At 45.7% G+C, this 25,397-nt stretch overlaps 1 protein-coding gene across 1 annotated transcript in view; it reads right to left on the bottom strand.

The window, feature by feature from the left end:
- The window catches only part of LOC143975957 (uncharacterized), a 55,587-nt gene that overhangs the window by 13,559 nt on the left and 16,631 nt on the right, over positions 1–25,397 (bottom strand). Inside the window, 3 exon segments of the mRNA XM_077478485.1 lie at positions 13,608–13,743; positions 13,884–14,254; positions 14,542–14,607. Coding sequence (XP_077334611.1) covers positions 13,608–13,743; positions 13,884–14,254; positions 14,542–14,607 — 573 coding nt within the window.

The following is a 25,397-nucleotide window of genomic DNA, read 5'->3' on the forward strand; positions in this document are numbered from 1 at the left end:
TGTAGCTCCAGGTGATCGCAGTGTGCTCCCCACCCCTTTGAGCTGGCATCTGTGGTAAGAATGGTCCAGGAGGGACACCGCAGAAGACGAGGTTTCGAGATAATGTCTTCTCTTGTCCACCAAAGCAGACCCCTCCTCATGGCTTTCGAAATCACTATTCTTTAATATAGTGACTTCCTCTTCTATTGTGTCAAAAAGCCCCATTGAAAAGTCCTCAAATGCCAATGGGCCCAGGGTACCATCGGTATTCAAGCTGACATGGTCCCTATCAGACTTAAGCAATCTGACACTGACAGGTGAGAGAGCGTTCTTACATGGCGCATCTTCTGGGTGATTGCCATCACCTTCTGGGGGGAGGCGCACTATCCCTTCCTTGGTGTCAAAGAGGTAAACCATTACTTGAGTCGGAATCAGGAAACTCTTTTCTGTGTTTATTTGTTTATTAACCATCCAAATTCCTTCAGGGTGGACAGAAGAATCTGGCCGTGAACCATCAATTGGTCCCGACTGTACGCTAGCAGTAGGATGTCGTTTAAAAAAATGGAAAACACAAAGTCCTTTTCCCTGAGGGGTGCCAGAACTGCACTTAACACCTTCGAGAATATCCTTGGCGATGTGCACACGCCGAAAAGGAAGGCATTGAAATTGGATGTGTGTTGAGCCTACTGCTAATCTCAAAAACTTTCGGAAGGCTGGTAGCACGGGCACATGAAAGTAAGCATCTTGAAAATCCACCAAGATCATCCAGTCTCCTAGTTGAATCGTCTGGATGATCATCTGCAAGGACTCTATCTTGAAAGAATCCAGCTGAATAAATTGGTTTAGTCTCTTCAGATCCACTACCGGTCTCCACTCTTCACTCTTTTTGGGGGTAAGAAAGAGGAAAGTAGAATCCTGTGAATCTTTCGGCGGGAGGAACATGAATCACCGCCTGCTGTACTAGTAGGAGTTGAAGGTATCTTTGTAGAGCTTCCGCTTTTTGGGGCGAAGTAGGAATTTTTGTTGGACTAAATGAGTCTTGAGGTGGTCGTTCTTGAAACGTCCAAAAATGCCCAAATCTGACCATAGACACTACCCAGGGGTCCTTGCACTTGTGCAACCAGATCTCTGCAAACTTCCCCAACCTGGCCCCTACTGGTGGGGTGGGCCGTTTGTCAAAAGGACTTTGTCCCTTCCTGGGTGCTGGGAAGACTTCTCTGCTTGTTCACCTTCAAAAATGTGGCCTGAGTGCTTCTCCAATTCTTTATGGAGTCCCTATTTTGCCGGAAGTTTTTGAAATTTTTATTTCTGGACCACTGGAATTTGGAAGACACAACTCGAGAGCGCCTCACTCTGCTATCCTGGGGAAGCAACCCCAATTTACCCCCAGTAACTCTCGATATCACCTTTTCCAGCCTTTCACCGAAGAAAGCCTTCCCGTCAAATGGAATTTTACACCAATTTTGTTTGGATGCCATGTCGGCCGCCCACGGCTTCAGCCACAATGCTCGCTTGTCCATGACTGTATGCAACATCGCTCTGGCCAAATATCGCATGGAATCAATCTCGGCCTCTCCAATGAAATCCACCAATAATTTGAATTCATCTAAAGCTTTTATGATGTCCTCTTTCTGTACATCCTCCCAAATAGATGTCTCAATATTTTCCGTCCACACTTTGACTGCGTTAGAGACTGAAGCTAAGGCCACAGCCGGCCTGCAGGCTCTCCCGGCTAACTTTAGGTCAGCATCTATGCTTCTATCCAGTGGGTCTTTAAAGGATGCTGAATCCTCCATAGGGTAACGTTTTTTGCTAGCTGCACAACCGCAGCCTCAACTACCGGAGGGGTGTCCAGGAGGGCTGCGTCCGAATCCGCCAGAGGATATAATTTCTGGAGCCTATTCAAGGAGAAACGTTTGTCCGTCCTTCTCCATTCCCCTTCCATAAGTTCTTTCAATTCTTCCAGAAAGGGAAAAACAATTTGCTTCTTCTATAAAAACGGGAAGAGAGTTTTTGCTTTTTTGGGGGGGGCTCTTCAGCTTCCTCCCAACCAGTCGCTTGCTTGACAGCCGAGACAAATGGTTGCCCTAGTGCAAAATTGAAGCCAGAGGGTTCTGATTCATCAATGGAATCCTCTGAGTCGCCCCTGTCTCCTGGGAGGGGGGGTGGGCTTGGTGCGGAGCTTTCAAGGCCTGCAGAAGATGGGCCAGGGGTGGCTAACTCCGAGGTCTGCAACTGCCCGCCAGAAGTATCATGCAGAGCGGGGTTTGTATGCATTTTCTCAGCTAAAGAGTCCTTGACAACTCTCTTGATTAGATCTGTGACTTGCTCAACCTCGGCTCTCTCCTGGTTCACATACCCCTGTAAGCAGTCTTTGCAGATCCGTTTATCTGGAAGAGGCGTAGCACCACACCCTCTGCACTCTTTGATTTCTTGTCTGGATGGACTGATCGACCAATGTCTTTGGGAAGACAACTTCCCTTTGGAATAATGCTGGGAGCTAGTCAATCGACTGTGTCTTGGGCTAGGTTGGGAGCGTCCACTGTGACGGGCAGAAGTCTGATTAGACGTATTCTGGTGTATAGGGCTGAAACGAGAGTAACAGCGCAGGGCACTCTTAGCCCTTTTTCTTTTATAAAACACACATATACAGTCAGGTCCATAAATATTGGGACAGTGACAAAATATTAATCTTTTTGGCTCTATACACCACCACAATGGTTTTGAAATGAAACAAACAAGATGTACTTTAACTGCAGACTTTGAGCTTTAATTTGAGGGTATTTACATCCAAAGCAGGTGAATGGTGTAGGAATTACAACAGTTTGTATATGTGCCTCCTACTTTTTAAGGGACCAAAAGTAATGGGACAATTGGCTACTCAGCTGTTCCATGGCCAGGTGTGTGTTATTCCCTCATTATCCCATTTACAAGGAGCAGATACAAGGACGAGCATTCATTTCATGTGTGCTATTTGCATTTGGAATCTGTTGCTGTCAACTCTCAATATGAGATCCAAAGAGCTGTCACTATCAGTAAAGAGAGCCATCATTAGGCTGAAAAAACAAAACAAACCCATCAGAGAGATAGCAAAAACATTAGGTGTGGCCAAATCAACTGTTTGCAACATCCTTAAAAAGAAAGAACTCAACGGTGAGCTCAGCAACACCAAAAGATCCGGAAGACCATGGAAAATAACTGTGGTGGGCTGACCAAAGAATTCTTTCCCTGGTGAAGAAAATACCCTTCGCAACAGTTGGCCAGATCAAGAACACTCTCCAGGAGGTAGGTGTATGTGTGTCAAAGTCCACAATTAAGAGAAGACTTCACCAGAGTGAATACAGAGGGTTCACCACAAGATGTAAACCATTGGTGAGCCTCAAAAACAGGAAGGCCAGATTAGTGTTTGCCAAACAACATCTAAAAAAGCCTTCACAGTTCTGGAACAACATCCTCTGGACAGAGGAGACCGAGATCAACGTGTACCAGAGTGATGGGAAGAGAAGAGTATAGAGAAGGAAAGGAGCTGCTCATGATCCAAAGCACACCACCTCATCAGTGAAGCATGGTGGTGGTAGTGTCATGGTGTGGGCGTGTATGGCTGCCAATGAAACTGGTTCTCTTGTATTTTTTTATGATGCGACTGTTGACAAAAGCAGCCGGATGAATTCTGAAGTGTTTCGGGCAATATTATCTGCTCATATTCAGGAAAATGCTTTAGAACTCATTGGATGGCAATTCACAGTGCAGATGGACAATGACCCGAAGCATACTGCGAAAGCAATCAAAGAGTTTTTTAAGAGAAAGAAGTGGAATGCTAGGCAATGGCCAAGTCAATCACCTGATCTGAATCCGATTGAGCTGGAATTTCACTTGCTGAAGACAAACCAGAAGGGAAAATGCCCCAAGAACAAGCAGCAACTGAAGACAGTTGCAGTAGAGGCCTGGCAGAGCATCACCGGGGATGAAGCCCAGCGTCTGGTGATGTCTATGCATTCCAGACTTTATGCTGTAATTGACTGCAAAGGATTTGCAACCAAGTATTAAAAAGTGAAAGTTTGATGGATGATTGTTAATCTGTCCCATTACTTTTGGTCCCTTAAAAAGTGGAAGGCACATATACAAACCGTTGTAATTCCTACACTGTTCATCTGATTTGAATGTAAATACCCTCAAATTAAAGCTGAAAGTCTGCAGTTAAAGTACATCTTGTTCGTTTCATTTACAAATCCATTGTGTTGGTGTATAGAGCCAAAAAGTTTAGAATTGTGTCGATGTCCCAATATTTATGGACCTGACTGTACATATATATATATATATATATACACACACACACACACATATATACGTATGTACAGTACGTGCCCTTACCTAAGAAAGCGAGGGTCTTGGTCAAACAGCGGTTGACTCATAATAATTGTAAAGGCAAGCAGGGACTGAAGGCGCCTGGACCGAAGCTAAAAAGGAATGTATAGGAGGAAGATGGATAAGGCTTTCACCCCCAAAAAAAAAAAAAAAAAAAAAAGTTAATATATATATATATATACATACATATATACATATACACACACACATACATACACACACATTTTCCCCTTTTTATTTTTTGGGGAAAAAAGTCAGAATCAAAAAAAAAAAATCCCAAAAATACAAACAGTCGACTATAATAATATCGCTATCCAAGCACAATGTCCTACAGGTTAAAAGAAATGTATTTTTTTTTACCATCCTCCAGAAAACTCCATAAATAAATACATAAAATAGGCTTCCAGAATTGACACATAGTGTTACTACACTTACCAGAAGCAGACAGCAGAGCAGCGCAGGAACACCCACTAGGCAGGACTTATACTGAGACAGCCTGCCGCTAAATGATCTATTCCCCGTTTAAATGAAAAAGGGGGAGGAGACTCCTGACTCCTCTCTTCCCCCAAGGCCATCAATCGCCGCCGAAGGGCAAAAACGGCAATCTTTGCCATTAACAAAAATGGCGCCGACCTCTACACACGTCCGCGCATGCGTCGTACGGACACGCTGCCCCACCGCCAATCTGCAGCTTTCAGAAGCAATAAGTCACACAGAGGCACGGCGCTCCACACTCAGGCGCTCATCGGATACACAGGAGCCCGGGAAATAAGAAAGGTATGCTACACACGCAGTAAAAAGAAAAATAGGATTTTTATAACAGCTTACCTGTAAAATCCTTTTCTTTTGAGGTACATCATGGGACACGGTGACTCCGTAATTACTGGTGGGTTATAGGGTATCACTAGGTGATTGGACACTGGCACACCCTAGACAGGAAGTTCAATCCCCCCATATAACCCCTCCCCCTACTGGAGGTACCTCAGTTTTGTAGCAAAGCAATATAAGTGTATTAGAAGAGGGGAGGGACCTCTGTGTCCCGTGATGTACCTCAAAAGAAAAGGATTTTACAGGTAAGCTGTTATAAAGTTCCTATTTTCTTTCTCGTACATCACGGGACACAGAGACTCAGTAATTACTGGTGGGATGTCCCAGAGCAATGCTATCTGAGGGGAGGGGAACCACACAACATAGGGTGTACCCAGACCTGAGGACCCTGTACCACTGTCTGCAGCACACTACTCCCAAAGGCGATGTCCTCATGCCTTCTCACATCCACCTGATAAAATTTGGTGAATGTATGGATTGATGACCAGGTCGTGGCCTTGCAGTTTTGAGCCATGGAGACCTGTTGATGCACCGCCCATGAAGCACTAATAGCCCTCATGGAGTGCGCCTCGATCTGAAAAGGCGGAATCTTTTGCTTCAAACCATAAGCTTGAACAATTACTTGTCGAATCCATTTAGCAATGGTAGATTTTGATGCTGCCTGTCCTCTCTTAGGACCCTCTGGCAATACGAACAAAACATCCGTTTAGCGAACCTGAGCGGTCGCTTCCAGATTGGATGCAGTGAGAGCAGTCAAAGCCTAAGAGTGTAGTGACTTCTCTTCCGTAGAACAGGAATTTGGAAAAAAGGAAGGCAGAACATTATCTTGGTTCAGATGAAACCTGAGACCACCTTCGGTAGAAAACTAGGATGAGGGCATAACACCACTCTATCCTTGTGCATAATCAGATACGGTTATTTACAAGAGAGAGACGCTAATTCTGATACCCTTCTGGCAGAAGAAATGGCCCCCAGAAAAAATAATTTCCTTGTCAACAGAACTAAGGGAATTTGATGTATCGGTTCAAAAGGCTGCTTTTGTAAAGCTGACAGAACCAAATTCAAATCCTAGGGGTTCAGAGGCACCCTAACTAGAGGATTAAGGCACGTTACCCCTTGTATAAAGCTTCGGACCAAAGAGTTTGAAGTAAGTGGACGTTGAAACAGAACCGATAAGGCCAAGACTTGGCCCTTGATGGTACTCAAGGCCAGTTTCATCTCTAACTTATTTTGCAGAAATTTAAGGATTCTGCCTATGACATATTTTCTGGGGTGCCAACCCCTGGATTCACACCAGCAGACATATGATTTCCAGACTCTATGATAAATCATTCTTGAAGCTGGCTTTCTTGCATTAATCAAGGTAGATATCACAGGGCCCGAAAGCCCATGATTCTTCAGAATGTGGGTTTCAATAGCCAAACCGTTAAATTTAACGTTTGTAAGGTAGGATGGAATACCGGTCCCTGGGATAGCAGGTCTGGACGGGACGGTAGGGTCCAAGGAGAGCCTACCGCTGTCTTCACTATTTCTGCATACCAAGCTCTTCTGGGCCATGCTGGGGCCACCAGACGCACCGACTTCTTTTCCTGCCTGATCCTGCAAAGCAGTCTTGGCAGTAGCAGAATAGGAGGGAATGCATAAATCAGAAAGAAATGATGCCATGGAGTAACCAACGCATCTGTCCCACATGCAAGAGGATCCCTCATTCTTGACACAAAGTTGTCGACCTTGTTGTTGAACCTGGACGCAAAGAGATCTACATCCGGAACCCCCCCATCTCTGGCATATGGCCAAAAAGACATCGGGGTGGAGAGACCATTCCCCTGGGACTAACTGCTGGCGGCTCAAGTAGTCCACCTGCCAGTTCTCTACCCCCGGAATGAAGACTGCCGATATGCATGGCACATGTCTTTCTGCCCAGATCAAGATCTGGTTTACTTCTTCCTGAGCTGCACGACTCTTGGTGCCCCCTTGGTGATTGATATAAGCCACTGCTGTGGCATCGATGGACTGGATCCTGACAGGGCAAACCTGCAACCTGAGTGTCCAGGCTTTTAGGGCTAGATACGCCGCACGGATCTCCAGAATGTTGATGGGTAAGGCCCTTTCGGTCCTGGACCATCTCCCTTGGACAGTCGACTGTTCCAGGACTGCCCCCCAACCCAAAAGACTGGCATCTGTTGTTACCACTGTCCAGGTAACTGGTAAAAAGGATTTTCCTTTCCGCAGTTTTTCGGGTATCAACCACCAGCTTCGACGCGTTATAGGGGACAGATGCATCGGAAAATTTAATGCCTGAACCTTCTTGTTCCAGGCCAATAGGATACTGTTTTGCAGTAGCTTTGAATGAAACTGAGCGTAGGGAACTGCTTCGAATGAAGCCACCATCTTCCCTAACCTCAAGAAATCGGTTTAGATCTTTGAGATCTAGAATGGGTCTGACATCTCCGTTTGGCTTCGGTTTCCGAGAAAAGGTTTGAATAAAACCCCATTCCCTGCTCTTTCATGGGAACTACCATGATAACTTTTTGCGACAATAGTCGCTCCAACGCTAGAAGGAGAGACTTCTTTTTTTTTTTTTCATATGATTTTTGTTTAATCGGCACAGTTTTCATCTGAAAATACAATACATCACTTCCGCATTTTTATTATGTCGTACAAAAATTTTCATAATTTTAGAAACCTCTTTATTTTCAATATGGAGACCAGCATGCAAAAAAAAACAGACGATCATTTGTCCGATAATTTCATAGTGTGTACCAGGCTTTAAAGATAAAGCCCCATACACACCACCAGACCCCCTGCCGATTCCCGTCCCTAGACCCACCAAAACCATGTAGTGAATGGCCCACCTGATTGCACACAAACCAAAACCCCCAAGGTCCGACCTTATACTACATGGTTTCGGTAAATCTGAAGACAAAAACCCGCAGATAACCTTTTGCGACAATAGTCGCTCCAACGCTAGAAGGAGAGACTTCTTTTTCTCTGGGTCTCTGGGTACATTTGATCAGAGGAAACAAGAAGGGAATATTCAGAATTCTAGGTTGTAACCTAGAGTTATTTTGGAGACCACCCATTTGTCCCGAAATTCCTCCTGCCAGAGCCCTGAGAATTTTAATAGTCTTCCCCCCACTCGAGTGAGCGGGGGCGCCCCTTCATAAAGGAGGTTTTAGCGTTTTGTGTTGACGACCTTCTCCCCCAGGACTTCTTTTGTCCCTGGGGTTGACTGAGTTTTAACCTTAGAGCCTGACGGAGAAGGCCGTCATGACTGCCTGGAGGCTGATGGCCTTGAAACTGGAGAAAGTGCCTGTTTAAAGGAGGAACGTTTACTCCTTTTCTTGAGCGGTAAAAGGGTGCTTTTCCCACTAAAGATCCTTTGGATATAATTGTCCAAGTCCTCTCCAAACCGTTTTTCACCACAAAAGGGAAATCCCGCCAGGAGTTTCTTACATGGCGATTCGGCTGACCAATTTTTAAGCCACAAGATTCTACGCATGTGTATCAATCCAAGCGTAAGGCGAGAGACCTGAAGGATGGAATCACTGATAGCATCAACAGCAAAACACAGAGCCGCTGGAAGGTTAACTAACCCCCGGGGCTTGCTGTTCAGGTAAAACTTTAAGCACCTGTTTAACATGGTCTCTCAAATATTGACAGACTCCAATTGCTGCCACTGCAGGTTGTGCTACTGAACCTGCCAAGGAGAAACCATTTTTAAATAGGAATTCCATTTTCTTATCAGTTGGATCCCTAAGCATCTGAGCGTTGTCAACAGGACAAGTCAGGCTTTTGTTTACAGAGGAAAAGGCGGCTTCAACTGCCGGTATACCCCACATCTTAGTCAATTTTTCCTCCATAGGATAAAGTGTAGAAAACTTTTTAGGAGGAAAAAAAAATGTTTATCTGGGTGATCCCACTCAGAATAGATAAGCCTTTCCAGCAAACCATGAACAGGAAAAGCATGTGCAGTTTGAGGAGGTTTCAGTGAACCCAGAGAAGAAGTGGGTTCTTTAACTGACTCAGGTACGGGTAACTTAAACGTGGAACGGACCAATCCAGCAAGAATTTGCACCAACATTTTCTCATCCTGAGAAGCTGAAGAGCTTATCCAGCTGCAGGGTCTGAAAAACAGACCCAATCTTCACCTTTCACGGTCGGCTCCGTTAGGAAAAAAACCTTCAGAGACTGGGGCCCCCTTGAATATGGCTGAAAAAAACAAATACTGGATCCCAGGGTCCAGCTCTCTAAAAAGAGAAGCGTTACAGGTAAAACCTTGTTTCTTCGGACACGAGGCCCGGGTACCATCCAATTTGGCCTGGAAAAGACACCTTGAATGGATCCGGTTGCATAGCTGGCCCCAGTAAGGATATTCCAGCGGAGCTCAGCACAGCACATCTTTACTTGTGACCAACACCTAAGACACTGGCGAAAAAAACTGAGGTACCTCCAGTAAGAGGAGGGGTTATATGGGGGATTGAACTTCCTGTCTAGTGTGTGCCAGTGTCCAATCACCTAGTGATACCCTATAACCCACCAGTAATTACTGAGTCTCTGTGTCCCGTGATGTAGGAGAAAGAAATTTATATATATTATTATATAAAACACCAAGAAGGGGGAAAGGAGTAAAAAAAAATAAATAAAAAAAAAAGGAAGTCGACTCGAGAGCGAGCCCCTACCTGCCCCTACAGAGGCCTACATCGCCTGCCTGCAGACTGTTGGCCCTATTTAGGAAGCTGCTGCTGCCCCTAAAGGCCCTCAGAAGGGGCTCCCCTCTTACCAGCGCTAATTAGCAACCCAAGACAGGGGACTGCATCTGGGAGAGGCCAGAACCCAGACAGAAGCTGCAGTAGGCAGAGGCAAGACCACGTACTGACACTATCCATCAGGTATGGGGGAAAAAAGGAGAATGCTGGGGGGGATATGGTGTTCATTTTTATAAGCTATTAACTATCCTGAGGGGAGGACTCCGGGGCAGAGCTTATCACAGGTATGCTGCCATGGAGGCACCAGGAAAGTCATTTGTTTTATTATGTAAATAAAACTTTAATCTTATTGTAAAGTATATAATTAAGGATGAGCCGAACACCCCCCTGTTCAGTTTGCACCAGAACCTGCGAACAGACCTAAACTTTGTGTGAACTTTAGAACCCCATTAAATTCTATGGGACTCGAACGTTCAAAATCTAAAGTGCTCATTTTATAGGCTAATATGCAAGTTATTGTCCTAAAAAGTGTTTGGGGACCCGGGTCCTGCCCCAGGGGACATGGATCAATGCAAAAAAAGGTTTAAAAACTGCGTTTTTTTCGGGAGCAGTGACTTTAATGATTAAAGTGAAATAAAAGTATTATATTCCTTTAAATTTCGTACCTGGGGGGTGTCTATAGTATGCCTGTGAAGGGACGCATGTTTCCCATGCTTAGAACTGTCCCTGCACAAAGTGTCATTTCTGCAAGAAAAAAGGTCATTTAAAATCACTCACGGCTATAATGAATTGTCGGCTCCCATAATACAGAGAACATTCATTGAAAGTCATTGATGACAAAAAAGCGTGGGGTTCCCCCAAATTCAATTACCAGGCCATTCAGGTCTGGTATGGATATTAAGGGGAACCCCGCATCAAATGTAAAAAAAAAATGACGTGGGGGTCCCCCTAAAAATCCATACCAGACCCTTTATCCGAGCATGCAACCTGGCAGGCCGCAGGAAAAGAGGGGGGATGAGAGAGCGCCCTGCTCCTGAACCGTACCAGGCCACATGCCTTCAACATTGAGAGGATGCTTTGGGGTCCCCCCCAAAGCCCCATGTTGATGAGGACAAGGGCCTCATCCCCAAAACCCTGGCCGGTGGTTGTGGGGGTCTGCGGGCGGGGAGCTTATCAGAATCTGGAAGCCCCCTTTAACAAGGGGACCCCCAGATCCTGGCCCCCCCATTTGAAATGGTAAGGGGGTACAAAAGTACGCCTACCATTTCACAAAGAAAGTGTAAAATAGTTAAATAAGACAAACACTTTTGACACTTGGTAAAAATAAAAAGATTCCAGCGGTGGTGCTGGACTGAGAGATCACCCGTCGCTGGATCAGATCAACCATCGCTGGACCCCGGAGAGATGATCATCTGTCGCTGGATAGCAAGAGTGGATTACCACCGATGGAATCTTTTTTTATTTATTAAATTTTTTAATAAAGGACTTTTTCAAAAGTGCGTTTGTCTTATTTAACTATTTTTTACACTTTCTTTGTGAAATGGTAGGGGTACTTTTGTACCCCCTTACCATTTTAAACAGGGGGGGCAGGATCTGGGGGTCCCCTTGTTAAAGGGGGCTTCCAGATTCTGATAAGCCCCCTGCCCACAGACCCGCACAACCACCGGCCAGGGTTGTGGGGATGAGGCCCTTGTCCCCATCAAAATGGAGACATGGTGCTTTGGGGGGACCCCAAAGCATATTCCCAATGTTAAGGGCATGTGGCCTGGTACGGTTCAGGAGGGGGGGGCGCTCTCTCACCCCCCCCCCCCCTCTTTTCCTGAAGCCTGCCAGGTTGCGTGCTCGGATAAGGGGTCTGGTATGGATTTTTAGGGGGACCCCATGTCAATTTTTTATTTATTTTCCCCTTAATATCCATACCAGACCGGTAATTGAATTTGGGGGAAACCCAACGCTTTTTTTTTTAAATCAATTACTTAATGAGTGTTCTCTGTAATACGGGGAGCCGACAATTCATTATATCCGCGAGTGATTTTAAATGACTTTTTCCTGCAGAAATTACACTTTGTGCAGGGACAGTTCTAAGCACTGGAAACATGCGCCCCTTCACAGGCATACTATAGACTCCCCCCAGGTATGAAATTTAAAGGAATATTACACTTTTATTGTTTTACTTTAATCATTATTAAAATCACTGCTCCTGAAAAAACTTCAATTTTTAAAACTTTTTTTTGCATTGATACATGTCCCCTGGGGCAGGACCCGGGTCCCCAAACACTTTTTAGGACAGTAACTTGCATATAAGCCTTTAAAATTAGCACTTTAGATTTTGAACGTTCGAATCCCATAGACTTTAATGGGGGTTCTAAAGTTCACACAAAGTTTAGGTCTGTTCGCAGGTTCTGGTGCGAACCGAACAGGGGGGGGTGTTCAGCTCATCCTTAGTGAGGAGTTTTTGGCGGAAAAGAAAAACCTGGAGTTTCCCAGAGGTCGCAAAAATGGATCGTTCAGAATGTTTTTGAAAAAATTCATACTAATGCTGGCAAACATTTCTATTATTGAGGGGACAATAACAAGTTCATGGACATTCAAAAATGTTCATATGCCCAAAAACATTGCACCAGTGGAAAGGCCAGAAACAATTGCGGCAGTGAGAGAACATATGACGCGCTTTCCAACTGGTGAAAAATGAAGCTAGAAAAGTCATATATTTGTTTTATTATGTAAATAAAATAAAAAACTTTAATCTTATTGTAAAGTATATAAAAAATATTATATATTAGTTGTATATATGTTGATTTAGTTGTTTATATAATGTTGTATACTTTTTTTGTGAAATTTCTTCTCAATAAATTTATCTTCTAAAAAAATGAATTTTATATATTTGAGATTTAATGTTACCGTATATACTCGAGTATAAGCCGAGATTTTCAGCCCCTTTTTTTAGGCTGAAAGTGCCCCCCTCGGCTTATACTCGAGTCACCGCCGTCTGCCTACCTGATCAGCGTGTCGTGCAGACAGATGGCGGCCATTCCACTGTTCAAAAGCCGCGCCTCCCTGTCTGTGATAGGCAGAACACTCAATTTCCTAGCAGTCAGTGGTCCGCCTATCACGGACATCCTCTCATCCTCATACTACGGACGAGGATGAGAGGATGTCCGTGATAGGCGGAACACTGACTGCTGGGAAATTGAGTGTTCCGCCTATCACAGACGGAGGCGCGGCTTTTGAACAGTGGAATGGCCGCTGTCTGTTACAAACGAGGAGAAGAGGTGCGGCGATCCTGGCATGGCCGCCGTATGTTTTTACATGCAGATCGCTGCAGAAGGACAAAGAGGCACAGGACACAGGTAGGCTGGACACAGGGATGGATAGACATGTCTCACCCTCGGCTTATACACGAGTCAATAAGTTTTCCCATTTTTTTTGTGGTAAATTAGGGGCCTCGGCTTATATTCGGATCGACATATACTCGAGTATATACGGTATATGCTTATGTTCTTTATTCGTATCACAATCATTAGGAACATTTAGCATCTGCAAAAAAATTCAAAGATTATTTAGTTTAAATTTTACTTTATTAATTGATAAGAGAAAAAAATTTTAATACAAAAAAAAGTAAACAAATATCAGTAAACATTAAAAAAAAAGTTATGTAAACAAAAAATAACTTTAATGAAAAGCCATTTCTGAGGCATCATAGTCATCTGAGTACAGCAATCCTACGTATGTCCTATTTGGATCAGGAAAAATCTGACGCACAATTTTAACAGCACATGATGGGATGACCCTTCGCTTCTTCTTCCCTAAAAATCCGTAGATCCAAGCGATAAAAGTACGATAGGCAGTTTTACGTAATCTCCTTAAAAAAATAATAATAATAATAATAAAATTAATATAAAGCAATGAGTCTAAAAAAAAAAAAAAAGAAGGTTTAAAATCAGAGTACTTTTTATTATGAATAATTATATAAATGAATAATTTTTATAGTTAGTTACTTACCTGTTGTTGTCGGGGTCCACAAAAGGTCGGCCCTCTAAATACAATACGGTAAACATGAGTCGGACGTGTTCCTCTGTAGCTATCTGAGAACAGAACAGATCTGCTTCTGTTATACATTTCCTTCCTTCTGGTATGCATCCTTCTACCTCGTCTATTTCCCTACAACAGACCGATTCCCCTCGGGTAGGCATTGGTAGACAGCCCTGACACAGACACCAGTGGATGTTGCCTATTCGCTCATCCGCAGCGTCTTGTGATTCTGAGGTAGAAGAAGCTAGACTGGAAGAAGGAACCGTTGGGTTGTTTGGGAAGGCAGGATCACTGTCTCGTGCCGGGTACCGGGCTAATAACTGTTTTATTAACATATTGCGCTAAAATAAATGAAAAAATAAAAATAAAAGTGTAAAATATTAAAAAAAATATAGTTTACTTTAATATTTTTTTAATACAGTCTTATTTTTTTGATTGAAAATAAAACTTTGAACTTAGAAAATGGTATATAAAATATTAGACAGACTCAGACAAGTATAGGTCATTATTCTTTACATTAAAAAAAAAAAATCTCATATATATATATACACACATATATACATGCACATTAATAATTCTAAAAGATTAACAATAGTTAATTAACAATATGAATAGTGATATAACTTACTCTTTCCTCTTGACTCAAAGAACTATAGTCTTGAACGAAGTCTCCTGTGGTTACTGGATTATCAGCCTACAAATAAATAAGAAAAAATTAATGTAATTGAAATGTAACCCAAATACATAATTACAGGTTATTACTCAAATGTCACTTACCATTTCTATATATATATATAGTATAAATAGTTCACTGGTCAGCAGTTGGCATATTGCAGTGTGACCTGCCGTGCGTGTCGAGTGCGATGTGGGAACCCGCAGTTGATTCGCAGGTTTCTCGCATCGCACTAGTGTGAACCGGCACTCACTGTGTCTATCACATAGTGAACTTCTGATTGGCTAATTCTGAAGTCTAAATGTTCATTGGTTCTCGTTGGCTCCCACTCTGATTGGCTCATACTGAAGTCTTCTAAAATGCCCAGGCTTCAAGTCTAAACTACCGGGTGCCATTCAGTCTATGAATTAATGAACCACCTCCTTTGATCCCTCAGTCCAAACAGCTCCGACATTAGTATGTTAATGACCCCGGGGGAGAGAGAGAGAGAATATATATATATATATATATATATATATATATATATATATATATATATATATATATATATATATATATATATCGGCCCTATTGGCTTTGAGTAGATAAGGAGAGGAGAGCTTGGGACGGGTGCAGTGTGTTGATTCTTTTGCCTCAAAGATGTACATTAAGGTTGAACACCACAGAGGTTATTCTTTTGACTCCTTAATCACTTCCCGACCGGCGCACGCCGATGTACGTCGGCAGAATGGCACGGGCAGGCAAATAAGCGTACCTGTACGTCCCTTTAAATTTGCCGCCCTGCCATCGTCAGTGCGCCGCCGGAGTGCTCGCGTGCCAGTCGGGACCCCTGTGAGTCCGGTCGTGGATGCCGTGGACTCGATCGCGGTGGGCATACCTGCGATTGTCTCATAAAACCATCCCCTATTTTGTAAACGCTATAACTTTTGCGCAAACCAATAATCGCTTATTGCGATCCTTGTTTACCAAAAATATGTAGAATACGTATCGGCCTAAACTTAGGGGAAAAAAATGTTTTTTATATGTTTTTGAGGGATATTTATTATAACAAAAAGTAAAAAGTAATGCGTTTTTTTTTTCAAAATTGTCGCTCTATTTTTGTTTATAGCGCAAAAAATAAAAAACGCAGAGGTGATCAAATACCACCAAAAGAAAGTTCTATTTGTGGGAAAAAAAAGATGTAAATTTTGTTTGGGAGCCACGTCGCACGACCGCGCAATTGCCAGTTAAAGCGACGCAGTGCCGAATCCCAAAAAGTGGTCTGGTCTTAAGCCAGCAAAATTGTCCGGGGCTGAAGTGGTTAAACACCACAAGCACCATATGTACGATTCTCACCACATGTACGATTCTCACCACATGTACGATTCTCACCACATGTACGATTCTCACCACATGTACGATTCTCACCACATGTACGATTCTCACCACATGTACGATTCTCACCACATGTACGATTCCCACCACATGTACGATTCTTCTCACCGCATGTACGATTCCCACCACATGTACGATTCCCACCACATGTACGATTCCCACCACATGTACGATTCCCACCACATGTACGATTCTTCTCACCGCATGTACGATTCTTCTCACCGCATGTACGATTCCCACCACATGTACGATTCCCACCACATGTACGATTCCCACCACATGTACGATTCCCACCACATGTACGATTCCCACCACATGTACGATTCTCACCACATGTACGATTCTTCTCACCGCATGTACGATTCCCACCACATGTACGATTCCCACCGTATGTACGATTCCCACCACATGTACGATTCTCACCACATGTACGATTCCCACCACATGTACGATTCTCACCACATGTACGATTCCCACCGCATGTACGATTCCCACCACATGTACGATTCCCACCACATGTACGATTCCCACCACATGTACGATTCCCACCACATGTACGATTCTTCTCACCGCATGTACGATTCCCACCACATGTACGATTCCCACCACATGTACGATTCTCACCACATGTACGATTCTCACCACATGTACGATTCTCACCACATGTACGATTCTCACCACATGTACGATTCTCACCACATGTACGATTCTCACCACATGTACGATTCTCACCACATGTACGATTCCCACCACATGTACGATTCTTCTCACCGCATGTACGATTCCCACCACATGTACGATTCCCACCACATGTACGATTCCCACCACATGTACGATTCCCACCACATGTACGATTCTTCTCACCGCATGTACGATTCTTCTCACCGCATGTACGATTCCCACCACATGTACGATTCCCACCACATGTACGATTCCCACCACATGTACGATTCCCACCACATGTACGATTCCCACCACATGTACGATTCCCACCACATGTACGATTCTCACCACATGTACGATTCTTCTCACCGCATGTACGATTCCCACCACATGTACGATTCCCACCGTATGTACGATTCCCACCACATGTACGATTCTCACCACATGTACGATTCCCACCACATGTACGATTCTCACCACATGTACGATTCCCACCGCATGTACGATTCCCACCGCATGTACGATTCCCACCACATGTACGATTCTCACCACATGTACGATTCTTCTCACCGCATGTACGATTCCCACCACATGTACGATTCCCACCACATGTACGATTCCCACCACATGTACGATTCCCACCACATGTACGATTCCCACCACATGTACGATTCCCACCACATGTACGATTCTCACCACATGTACGATTCCCACCACATGTACGATTCTCACCACATGTACGATTCTTCTCACCGCATGTACGATTCTCACCACATGTACGATTCTCACCACATGTACGATTCTTCTCACCGCATGTACGATTCCCACCACATGTACGATTCCCACCACATGTACGATTCCCACCACATGTACGATTCTCACCACATGTACGATTCTTCTCACCGCATGTACGATTCCCACCACATGTACGATTCCCACCACATGTACGATTCCCACCACATGTACGATTCCCACCACATGTACGATTCTTCTCACCGCATGTACGATTCTTCTCACCGCATGTACGATTCCCACCACATGTACGATTCCCACCACATGTACGATTCCCACCACATGTACGATTCCCACCACATGTACGATTCCCACCACATGTACGATTCCCACCACATGTACGATTCTCACCACATGTACGATTCTTCTCACCGCATGTACGATTCCCACCACATGTACGATTCCCACCGTATGTACAATTCCCACCACATGTACGATTCTCACCACATGTACGATTCCCACCACATGTACGATTCTCACCACATGTACGATTCCCACCGCATGTACGATTCCCACCGCATGTACGATTCCCACCACATGTACGATTCTCACCACATGTACGATTCTTCTCACCGCATGTACGATTCCCACCACATGTACGATTCCCACCACATGTACGATTCCCACCACATGTACGATTCCCACCACATGTACGATTCCCACCACATGTACGATTCCCACCACATGTACGATTCTCACCACATGTACGATTCTCACCACATGTACGATTCCCACCACATGTACGATTCTCACCACATGTACGATTCTTCTCACCGCATGTACGATTCTCACCACATGTACGATTCTCACCACATGTACGATTCTTCTCACCGCATGTACGATTCCCACCACATGTACGATTCCCACCACATGTACGATTCCCACCACATGTACGATTCTCACCACATGTACGATTCTTCTCACCGCATGTACGATTCCCACCACATGTACGATTCCCACCACATGTACGATTCTCACCACATGTACGATTCCCACCACATGTACGATTCCCACCACATGTACGATTCTCACCACATGTACGATTCCCACCACATGTACGATTCTCACCACATGTACGATTCCCACCACATGTACGATTCCCACCACATGTACGATTCCCACCACATGTACGATTCCCACCACATGTACGATTCTCACCACATGTACGATTCCCACCACATGTACGATTCCCAGCACATGTACGATTCCCACCACATGTACGATTCCCACCACATGTACGATTCTCACCACATGTACGATTCCCACCACATGTACGATTCTCACCACATGTACGATTCTCACCACATGTACGATTCTTCTCACCGCATGTACGATTCCCACCACATGTACGATTCCCACCACATGTACGATTCTCACCACATGTACGATTCTCACCACATGTACGATTCTCACCACATGTACGATTCTCACCACATGTACGATTCTCACCACATGTACGATTCTCACCACATGTACGATTCCCACCACATGTACGATTCTCACCACATGTACGATTCCCACCACATGTACGATTCCCACCACATGTACGATTCTTCTCACCGCATGTACGATTCCCACCACATGTACGATTCCCACCACATGTACGATTCTCACCACATGTACGATTCTCACCACATGTACGATTCTCACCATATGTACGATTCTTCTCACCGCATGTACGATTCCCACCACATGTACGATTCCCACCACATGTACGATTCTCACCACATGTACGATTCCCACCACATGTACGATTCTCACCACATGTACGATTCTCACCACATGTACGATTCTCACCACATGTACCATGAAAAGTGTAGAATGACATACAATACATTCATTTACAGAGATCACCAAAAGGAGTTACAAAGTTCTGTTCCATCATCTATACAAATATATATAAATGATGATATAAGAAATCATCTCTATATATTCAAACATGTGGATTGTCTCCATCATCTCTTCTACTAACAGCCTGGACTCCATTTCTACCTAAAACCAGATATAATGACCCCGACAATCCATCCTTTACTACACACCATGGCAAAGGGGGCTGAACATTCAACTTTACAAAACTTCCAAAGACTCTCCTTCCCATGAGGTGCTGCTGCTTGTCTGGATGGTGACTAATGAGAAATCCCCTTCCAAACTAGAGGAAGCAGGAAGTGTCCGGTGATTAAATCATTCCCCAGGGGAACAAAAGTCAGGCAATAAAGGTTCCACCTGTATTCAGTGCTGAGCAGAGATTTAAAGTGACAAGCGGCCAGTTACTATATATATATATATATATATATATATATATATATATATATATATATATAAATACATACACACATACACACATATATAATCTATCTACCACACACATCCAATGGGGCCTGACAATCTAAGTCCCTGTATTGGTTCCCTTGGAACTTCTTGATATAAATATGGATTTCAAAATCCCCCCCACATTGGGCAAATACACGGCAAATGAGGTTTAATGTGGAAAAATGTAAAGTAATGCACTGAGGGGGGCAAAAAACAAATGCAAACGACTCCCTAGGGGGGGAATGTAGGCTGGAGACAGATCTGGGGGTCCTAGTAGAAGACAGATTGAACAATAACATGCAATGTTAAGCTACAGCTACCAAAGCCGGCAGAATATTCGCATGCATGATCAGAAATAAACTAAAAAGCTATACTCCAGGGATAAAACTATAATCCCGCCACTTAATAAAACTCTGGTTGGGCCACATGTGGAGAATTCTGTCCAGTTCTGGTCACCAGTCCTCAGGAAGGATGTGCTGGAACTGGAGAGAGTCCAGAGAAGGACAACAAAACTAATAAGGGGCCCGGAGGACCTCGATTAGGAGGAACAACTGCAAACCCCAAATCTTTCCTCACTGGAGAAACAACGCTTGAGAAGAGATATGATAGCGATTTACAAAGACCTGAATGGTGATCCCAGCATAGGGAAAACAATTCAGTGTCAGGGAGTGCCGGAGGACACACAATGAGATTGGAGGAGAAGCGCTTTAACCTTAATCACTTAAGGACCGCCGCATGGCAATGTACATCGGTGCAATGGCATGTACAGGCACAAGCACGTACATGTACGTGCTTGCCTTCCAGCGGGTGGGGGGTCCAATCGGACCCCCTCCCGCTGGATGCGGTGGTCCGTTTCGCTGCAGGAGTGATAAGGGATGAGGGGATGGCCGTTGGTTTCTGGCTATCCCCTCTCGATCGCTCCTGGCCAATGAGAAGCTTCCCCCGCTGTGTATAGTAAACACAGGCAGGGAGGAAGTGATGTCATTCTCCTCAGGGCCGTCTTTTTGACCGAACTACGAGAAGAGTGAAAGTAAGTGTGCACCAACACTACACTGACATGTAGGCACACAAACCCCCCCCCCCCCATCACCCCCCCGATCACCCCCCGATCCCCCCCCCCAGTCACAGTGTCACTGATTGCAGTGATCATTTATTTTCTGATCACTGCATTTAGTGTCAGTTGTGACTAGTGATGGACGAACTTCCGACGGGACGTTTCGCGAACGCGAACCGTGAACGCGGCCGATAGTTCGCGAACCGGAACGCTCGCGGCGGGCCCTATTGACTTCAATGGGAGGCAAACTTCGCAAACCTATAGGTCAAATTTGCAGCCACAAAATAATTAATAGCTGTGCAAAATTAGTCCCACCACATGGCCAATGACATAACACATGTATGAGGTGAATTTGGGATCGACAACTACAAGCATTCTTTTTTTATATGGGAAATTGTTGTGACAATTCAGGACTGTGGAGCGCATGAAGGCAATGGAGGAGAGGGAAGGTCAGGGACCAGGGTAGGCAAAGAAGAGGGTGCAGGAGATGATCACCAGCAGCGTCACATACAGCAATGACACCTGCACCGTGATAGAGTCATCTGACAACAGCACCGTGATAGAGAGCACTGACATCAGCAGCGTGACATACAGCACTGACATCAGCACCGTGATATACAGCACTGACAGCAGCACCGTGGTATACAGCACTGACAGCAGCACCGTGATAGAGAGCACTGACATCAGCAGCGTGACATTAAGCACTCACACCAGCACCGTGATATACAGCATTGACAGCAGCACCGTGATAGAGAGCACTGACATCAGCAGCGTGACATTAAGCACTCACACCAGCACCGTGATATACAGCACTGACAGCAGCACCGTGATAGAGAGCACTGACATCAGAAGCGTGACATAAAGCACTCACACCAGCAGCGTGATATACAGCATTGAAAGCAGCACCGTGATAGAGAGCACTGACATCAGCAGCGTGACATAAAGCACTCACACCAGCAGCGTGATATACAGCATTGAAAGCAGCACCGTGATAGAGAGTACTGACATCAGCAGCGTGACATAAAGCACTCACACCAGCACCGTGATATACAGCATTGACAGCAGCACCGTGATAGAGAGCACTGACATCAGCACCGTGATATACAGCACTAACATCAGCACCGTGATATACAGCACTGAAACCTGCACCGTAAGCAGCCCCAGGAGGAAGTCAGCATAGCACAGGGATGGTGGGAGCCCCTGATAATGAGCATAGCACAGGGATGGTGGGAGCGCCTCAAAATATGCACAGCAGAGGTACAGCCCCAGGAGGAAGTCAGAACAGCACAGAGATGGTGGGAGCCCCTCATAATATGCACAGCAGAGGTACAGCCCCAGGAGGAAGTCAGCACAGCACAGGGATTGTGGGAGCCCCTCATAATAAGCAGCCCCAGTAGAAATATGACACCACTCAACCTCATCAAAGAGGAGGGTACGGGCATATAGTACGGTATGCTTTTTTTGGACAAGGAAGTGAGCCAAATGAAAAAAGAAGGTCTGTGTGCTCGATTAAAAAAATAGTTTATAGACATATACATGGTCTACTGGTCACATGTGTTGAATTCCTCCGAGATCCATGCCTCATTCATTTTTAGAAATGTGAGGTAGTTAACACTGTCGTGAGCTAGGCGAGTACGCTTATCGGTCACGATCCCCCCTGCTGCGCTGAACGTCCTTTCGGACAGGACACTGGATGAGGGGCAAGCCAACAGTTCGATTGCAAATTGGACAAGCTCTGGCCAGAGGTCAAGCCTGCCCACCCAGTAGTCCAGGGGCTCATCACTCCTCAGATCGTCCACATCGGCCGTTAACCCGATGTAGTCGGACACCTGACGGTCTAGGCGTTCCCTGATGCTGGATCCGGATGACACCTGTCGATGGGTCGGCTGAAAGAATGACCTCATATCCGAAGTCACCAACACATCTTCAAACCGGCCTCTTCTTGCAGGCGCTGTTGGATTGGTACCCGCAACTCCTTCTCTGGGAGTGGGAATTGCTCCTCTGCCAGCACACGCAAAAGCAGAATGCAGCATTTCTCGAAGCAAGGCCTGGAAGTGCTGCATTCTGACAGCCCTCTGCGACGGCGGTAACATTTCCGCCATTTTGTGTTTGTACCGGGGGTCTAAGTATGTTGCCACCCAGTACTGGTCCTTGACCCTTATGCTTTTTATACGGGGGTCCCTATTAAAACACTGGAGCATGAAGGTCCCCATTTGCACTAAACTGGAAGTGGTGTGGTGGCCTGGCTCCTGCTCATCATCCAGGATAATGTTGTCCTCTTCATTCTCCTCTCCCCATCCACGCACAACAGGGATCCCAGAAAGGTTTAAAGCATGCTCTTCTTGCTCCTCCTCATCCGCCCCGGCACCATCCTCCTCTGACTCCTCTTCAGACTCCTGTTGTTCACTTGTCTCAGATAGAGTAGCCCCCCCTGGGAATTCATCCAGCATTGCGACTTCCTCATCTTCCTGCTCCTGCTCCTCCACAGCTTGATCAATGACACGACGCAATGCACGCTCCATAAAGAAGGCATAAGGTACCATGTCACTGATGGCGCCATGGCTGCCACTGACCAGTTTGGTGATCTCCTCAAATGGGCGCAGAAGTCTGCATGCGTCGCGCATGAGCAGCTACTGGCGTGGTGAAAAAAAACCCAGCTCCCCAGAACCGGTTCTGCCGCAGAGTTCATACAGGTAGACGTTAACTGCACGTTTCTGCTGGAGCAGCCTATCAAGCATATAGAAGGTTGAGTTCCATTGCGTCGGGCAATCGCAAATAAGACATCTGACCGGCAGATTGTGTCGCCGCTGAATGTCAGCAAGGCGAGCCATGGCCGTGTAAGATCTTCTGAAATGGGCCGAGATTTTCCTTGCCTGCCGCAAGATGTCCTGGACCCCAGGGTATTTGACAACGAATCGCTGCACGACCAAGTTTAAGACGTGTGCCATGCATGGCACGTGCGTGATTTTGCCCTGTTTCAATGCGCTAAGCAGATTGGCACCGTTGTCACACACCACTTTACCAACTGTCAAATTGAGCGGTGTTAGCCACTGATCTGCCTGTGAATGCAAAGCTGAAAGGAGTGCAGGGCCAGTGTGGCTCTTGGCTTCCAGGCACAACAGACGCAGCACGACATGGCAACGTCTCACCTGGCATGTTGAATAGGTTCTGGGGAGCTTGGGCGGCGCAGCAGAAGAGACGCTAGCAGCGGAAAAGGAGGAGTCAGCCGAGGAGGAGAGGGAGGAGGATGGAGTAGGAGGAGGAGGAGAAGAAGAGCCAGGCCTGCATGCAATCCGTGCCATAAAACTAAATCTACACGGATGACACAGGTTACATGCTTGACAGCTGTCAGAAGGTTCACCCAGTGGGCAGTAAAAGTAATATATCTTCCCTTCCCGTGTTTGCTAGACCACGTGTCTGTGGTCAGATGTATCTTGGCACCGACACTGTGTGCCAGAGATACATTCACTTGCCGCTGAACATGGCCATATAGCTCTGGGATGCCCTTCTGTGAGAAATACTTCCTTCCTGGGACCTTCCATTGTGGTGTTCCAATGGCCACAAATTTTCGAAAGGCCTCCGAGTCCACCAGTTTATATGGCAGTAGTTGGCGGGCTATGAGTTCTGACAAGCCAGCCGTCAACCGTTGGGCAAGAGGGTTATCCGGCGTCATCATTTTTTTACGCTCGAACATTAGGCCCACGGAAGCCTGCCTTTTTCCAGAAAAACGTGAGCTTGGCGTGATGGAAGGTGGAGTGGAGGACAATTGTGAGGAGAGAGGAGAAGGAGAAGTAGAAGACGAGGCTGGCGGTGAGAGCCTGGAGTGTGGCTTTGTGGGTTCCGTTGCTTCCACTAGGCTCTGTGATGGCAGCTCATGTGCCTTCTTAAGGCGGTCGTCCCTAGGTGAGTGTTGGGCTTACCGCGACTAATTCGTTGACTGCAAAGGTTGCAGATGGCAACACTATTGTCAGCAGCGGACACGTTAAAAAAAGCCTACACTGCGGAGCCATGTGCCGGTGTCCTGGGAGCGCCAGATGTGACCGTACATGGTCGATGACTCGCTCCTGATATATTAGCAGTCTGCTTTGTCCCTCCTGTGCAATCTAAGTTCCGCCTGCTTCTCCTCCCTATCTGCTGGTCCATATTTCCCTCTGAACTCCCCTCCTCTTCCTCTCTTGTGGGCACCCACGTGACATCACTAGACACGTCATCATCAATGTCACCTTCCCCACCGCTATAAGTAGAGATCTCGGAGTAGGCAGCAACACCGGGGACCAACCTCCTCCTTGGGCGGATCTGGGTACTGTCGTCAGACTGCTGAGTGGCAGTTGTTGCTACCTCCTCTTCCTGATCCAATACCAAGAGTGGCTGCGCATCAGAAATGTCTTGTGATGGATCGGAAATAATTCCTGTGACTCAAGCGGAAGGTATGTGGTGGTGGTAGTGGTGTTGGTGGTAGTGTCTTTGGGGGTGCACACAGCAGAGAGTGAAGAAGAGGGTGCAGATCGAGAGGATGAGGAGGGTGCAGAAGAGTAAGGCTGAGTGAGCCACTCAACCAAGTCTGGTGCATCCTTTGACGTAATCGCACGCACCTTCTGCAATTTGCCACTTTGGCTCA

Source organism: Lithobates pipiens, unplaced genomic scaffold (assembly GCF_037356315.1).
Source record: "Lithobates pipiens isolate NorthernLeopardFrog02 unplaced genomic scaffold, aLitPip1_a1.2 Scaffold_13, whole genome shotgun sequence".
NCBI classification, from domain to species: Eukaryota; Metazoa; Chordata; class Amphibia; order Anura; family Ranidae; genus Lithobates; species Lithobates pipiens.